This window comes from Arachis duranensis, chromosome 8 (genome assembly GCF_000817695.3).
Source record: "Arachis duranensis cultivar V14167 chromosome 8, aradu.V14167.gnm2.J7QH, whole genome shotgun sequence".
Classification (NCBI taxonomy): domain Eukaryota; kingdom Viridiplantae; phylum Streptophyta; class Magnoliopsida; order Fabales; family Fabaceae; genus Arachis; species Arachis duranensis.
This window is the reverse complement of record NC_029779.3, coordinates 952032-957011: the sequence shown is the minus strand read 5'-3', so window position 1 is coordinate 957011 and position 4980 is coordinate 952032. Positions and strand designations below refer to the sequence as shown.

Below are 4980 nucleotides of genomic sequence, written 5' to 3'. Positions count from 1 at the left end.
TAAAAATTTTACAAACATAAATTAATATAATTTATATTATTTTTTTAGAATTTATATATATAAATTAATAAAATTTATTTATAAAAGATAATTTAGTATTTATGCAGACTAAATAATAGCCAAAACATACTAAAAATTGTTTTCCCAAAAATTTCTCATATAAAAAATTAAAATGGCACTAATTATTTAATTAGTTGAATAATGAAAAAAAGTGGGGTGGTGGCCGGCTAATGAATACATAAAGGACAAAATTATATACTACTTAATTAGTAATTAATTTATTATAGGGTCGAAAGCAAAGCTGCAAGGTGCAAGAGGGAAAGGGGGAAAAAGTAGTGAAGTTGAAAAATTGAATAATTAAAAGTCAGAGAGAGGTATGGGGTATAGATGCTACTACAGCTACTCATGACCCTCTCTTCCTTCCTTTTCAAGGATACTTTACTGTGACAAACGAAACAAAGAAAGAGTAAAGAAAGGGTATGTGTTAGTGACTTAGTTCCGATATCCATTGATGAGAACTAACACATACAGTGCGTGCCAGATTCCCTTCATCTATCTATCTCAGTGATGAGAATATATATCCTTGGGATTTTCAATCACCTTAATTATTCCTTTTAAGACCACCCATTATTGTCATTAATATGGAATCTCCAAATCTCCATCAACATCCTTCTTCATCTTCCTCATCATCATCATATGGATCCACCACCCACCATTCTTGGACTCCAAATATCACTTTGTAAGTAGTAGTAGTAGTAGTCCATGCTATTCTTACTTATATTACACAACATCAATGAATGAATGCATCATGCATCTAGTTAGGGCTTTTAATTTGTCCATATTCTAATCGGATTATTATATCTTGTGAATGTGTTATTGAACAGCCACATCCAAGAAGATAACAATAATAATATTAATATTGGGATCCCTCTCATCCAAGATCATCACCATCAACCAAGCTGCTTAAGCTTAAACACCACCAACCACATCACTATTAATCATAATATGCTAAACTCTCATACACCTCCTCCTCCTTCTTCAACCGTCGAATTCTCAACACACGATGATGACAAGCTCTTGCTCAAGACGTTTTTCTCTGCACAAGATTTCTACTCCAATAACAATACTACTTTCTGTGAAGTACCTTCTAGTAGTAGACGAAACTTTAGTCACATTTATCCCACCATAAATATCTCTAATAATATCAACAACCACTCATCACCATCACCGTCATCTTCTAGTAATAATATGACCTCGCACTCCTTGGATCTACCAGCTTTCATGACAACTACCACTCATGGTGGCGGTGCTGCTGCACATCAACAAGTAGATCTTGGTCTTGCTACATTTTCCGACAACCACCTTTCTTTTCATCTTGATCATCATCATAGCCACCACCACCGCCCTACTCACGCCTCCTCGCCGCCCTGTAGTAACTCTACTACTTCCACTACTGCTAATAATAACAGTCATGTAAGTTTGTTATTTTTCTCTTCCTTCTTTTCATTTCTTTAACTTGGAAGTTGTAATTACATATTCATTATTAGATGGCATGCATAACCATTATTCTCGCTCTTGACTCAATCAGTTAGTTAGTTAGTTCAGTTAATTAGTATGCTTAGATAGCTTATTCACTCCATGAACTCAAATTGAAGTGATGGTGTGAGTTGTTCCTTGTTCACTTCATTTAGAAGATATGTATACACACAAAAATACTATATACATATTAAAAATCACTCATCATGTATTTATATATTAATATATACATATTTTGTTTAAGTTATTTTCATTGACGAATAATTGATTTAGTAATTGATTATATTACGATGATGAACAGCTTCAAACAAAAACAAACTCAAAGATAGTTTCTTATGCTACTAACAAATTTTATTACAAGGCTTCAGAAATAAAAAGGAAGACGAAGAAGAGAGAATATACTAATTCATGAAGTTGACTATAGAGGCAGCGCATATGTTTTTGAAACAGAAAAAAATAAAAAGGAAAAGCAGAAAGCCTTTAATTTTTCTTGCTACACTACTAGAGTTAGTATACCCTTAATAGCTTTAAAAACTGGACATATCTCTTTTAGTGAAAAATTATCTTCTTTTTCTTTTGCTATGTCTTCTCTTAATCTTTTCTTTATCCTTTTCCTTCTTGAAAAAGACTTGCCCAGTGGCCACTACAATAATAATAATTATTCGGCTTTTTCTTTTCTTGCATATGTAGCCATCACAATACTTCGTCTCCAATGGCACTGTGGACACAAAGAGACCCTGCACTTCGATAATGGACACAAAGGCTTCTCAATCTCTAACAGCATCCAAGAAATCACGATCCGAATCGCGCCCCTCATGCCCTCCCTTTAAGGTGCCTTGTGCACTGTTAGCAATATTACTACATTATTATTGATTAGCGCAGGATTATTGGGTTTACTTTAGCTAATTAAGATTATGTATGTGTGTAACTTGATTGGTGGTTTAATTTGTGGTTTGAAATATATAATGAATTGTTCAGGTTAGGAAAGAGAAATTAGGAGATAGGATTGCGGCTCTTCAACAGTTGGTGGCTCCTTTTGGTAAGGTAAAGTGCTTGTTTCACAATCATCATCATGAGTAGTTCGTAGTTCTTCAAATTGCATGTTGTGTAGCTAGGGTGCAGTAATTTCGAGTATTATGATTAGGAAAAAACTTAGATTCAGCCATTTTCATATGGAAAATGATAAAAATATTAAAATGATAATTTACTCAAACATATAAAATTATTTAATGGTTTTTAATTAGAATCATTTTAATTATGGTAATTATGATATTTTTAAAAATTATTGTTAAAATTAAAGTAATATTTTAATAAAAATATTACGTAAAATAAATGTTATCAAAATATATAAAAAAAAGAGGAGTGTTATAGAGTCAACAAATTTTGTAATTTATAATTATTATTTAATTATTATTTTTTAATAGTATAAGATTACATCTAATAATATGAGATTACATATGATTTTAATTTTATTTCTTAATTATCAATTTCACGGAAAAATAAGCTCGTCTAAATCTAAACCTATAGTTATTTGTAATGAACAACCCTTTAAATTAGTACTATTGATTGATGAGACAATAAGTATATGTATTAATTTATGACGAGTTTTAATTAACTTGTTATATATGAGGATTATTTGCTGTGCATTGAAAAAATCATTGGTAGCATTGCATTGGCAAAGAGAGAGAAGCAAGCGTGCAATAATATATTGTTTTGGACTAATGTTGATATTTAATTTGCAGACAGACACAGCATCCGTACTTATGGAAGCAATCGGATACATAAAATTCCTTCAAAGCCAAGTAGAGGTATGTAGCCTCATAATGTTTCCCTTTAGAGACACAGACACGTACATATAGATGAATTATACAGTACTCATGTTCTTATACTAGTTGATTCTTAACTATGTACCTATATACATGGTGGACATTCTTTTAGTATATATTATTCATGCCCAATGTGTGTGTGTTTGCCCAATAGTAACGTAATTGGTTTTTACGAATTCTTCTTCATCATGCAGACACTGAGCGTTCCATACATGAAGCCAACACAGAACCAAACCAACACCAGAATGATGCAAGGGGTAACAACTCTTCTATTGTTCTTTTTTTTTTTAAATTTTAATATAATAATCTATAAAGGAAAAATTTAAGGGCCAGTAATTTTATTGCATTTTGGCCAGCATGTAAGCCATTGGATGAAATCTCACACCAATCTTATACCATCAAATCATCATTGATGGCTAGTTGATGGCTACCAATCACAAATATTGCTGACCCCTAGCATTGCTCATCTATAAATATGATAATATATATCAGGTTTCAGCGATAGGCGGCGGAAATGGGGAACCAAAGCAAGACCTTCGAAGTCGAGGCCTTTGTCTGGTGCCATTGTCGTGCATGTCTTACATAGCAGGTGATGCCAGCAATGACACGTGGCAACAATCAAACTTTGGAGGAGCAACTTAGTAGTAGCTACTACGTTTTTCTTTTAATTAAAATCAAATAATAATCATAATTATCAGTATTATTCTGGTTTCAGATAAATTCTAAGCAAAAGCAAATCTAATTCATCCGTTTTTTTAATGGGGCAAACTTGGTCTTCTCTCACAAGGAGGCTAATATGGTTGGCCAAGTTTGCTCCATTAAAACATCATGTACCATTAATTTTATACGATTCCATATGCATTTTGCCAGTTTTTTTTTTCTTTTATTTTAAACTTCAATTTTACAGCCACGTTTACTTTATCCATCAAGTGATGAATTTGACTACAAGTTTATGTACATTTTCGATGGTAAAATGTGTTGTATATTTGTGTTCTTATGTTTCAAACTTAATCTCACATATGACACTACTAGTAAATATAAAAGTCTTTATATGTTAGTGTGGAATATTTGTGACCAAAAGAAATAAAAAAATGTGCTAATGGACCTTAATTAGTAGCATGTTAGGCATGTGTTTGTACCTTATATTGGTTGGCAAATTAATTTCGTTGGAAAATAATTAGAGCTTGATGGCAACAATGATGGATGCAATTTCGGAATTATAAAAGGAAGCAAGCAATACCACACATATACTCTGACACAATAACAACAAGGCAATCTAAGTCTTCATGCATATTAACAAGTTTTGCTTGCAATAATTTAATTAAGAAGAAGAATTAATTTGCTCAGTATTCTAAAAATATCCGTGTGGATTATATTTTTTATGATTCACCTCTAATTTTAGAGAATTTTTTCCAAAAAGTCATTTTATTATTTACGGATAGGACGATAATAAATTTGTAAGGACAATGAGTAATATGATTTATGATAAATTTGTTCTAATATGATCTTTTAAGAGAAATTTTATATGGTCACTATTTTTTTATAATTTTGGTTATTATTTGGCTATCATAAGTATTAAATTATTATTTATGCGTGTAAATTCTAAAAAAATATTAGT

At 31.4% G+C, this 4980-nt stretch overlaps 1 protein-coding gene across 1 annotated transcript; it reads left to right on the top strand.

The window, feature by feature from the left end:
• The first annotated feature begins 437 nt into the window (after positions 1-437).
• On the top strand, positions 438-4267 carry LOC107459998 (transcription factor bHLH110-like). The gene is made up of 7 exons (XM_016078314.3): positions 438-739; positions 885-1473; positions 2227-2367; positions 2515-2580; positions 3279-3344; positions 3557-3619; positions 3855-4267. The coding sequence occupies exons 1-7, from the start codon at positions 642-644 to the stop codon at positions 4002-4004; spliced, it is 1173 nt and encodes a 390-aa protein (XP_015933800.1). The 5' UTR covers positions 438-641; the 3' UTR covers positions 4005-4267.
• Positions 4268-4980: the final 713 nt, after the last annotated feature.

Bases quoted from the DNA above. Each gene is read 5' to 3' on its own strand.
- LOC107459998 (XM_016078314.3), top strand. From the start codon at position 642: ATGGAATCTCCAAATCTCCATCAACATCCTTCTTCATCTTCCTCATCA. The intron at 2,368-2,514 runs GTGCCTTGTGCA...TGAATTGTTCAG, and splicing joins CCTCATGCCCTCCCTTTAAG to GTTAGGAAAGAGAAATTAGG. The intron at 2,581-3,278 runs GTAAAGTGCTTG...TTTAATTTGCAG, and splicing joins TGGTGGCTCCTTTTGGTAAG to ACAGACACAGCATCCGTACT.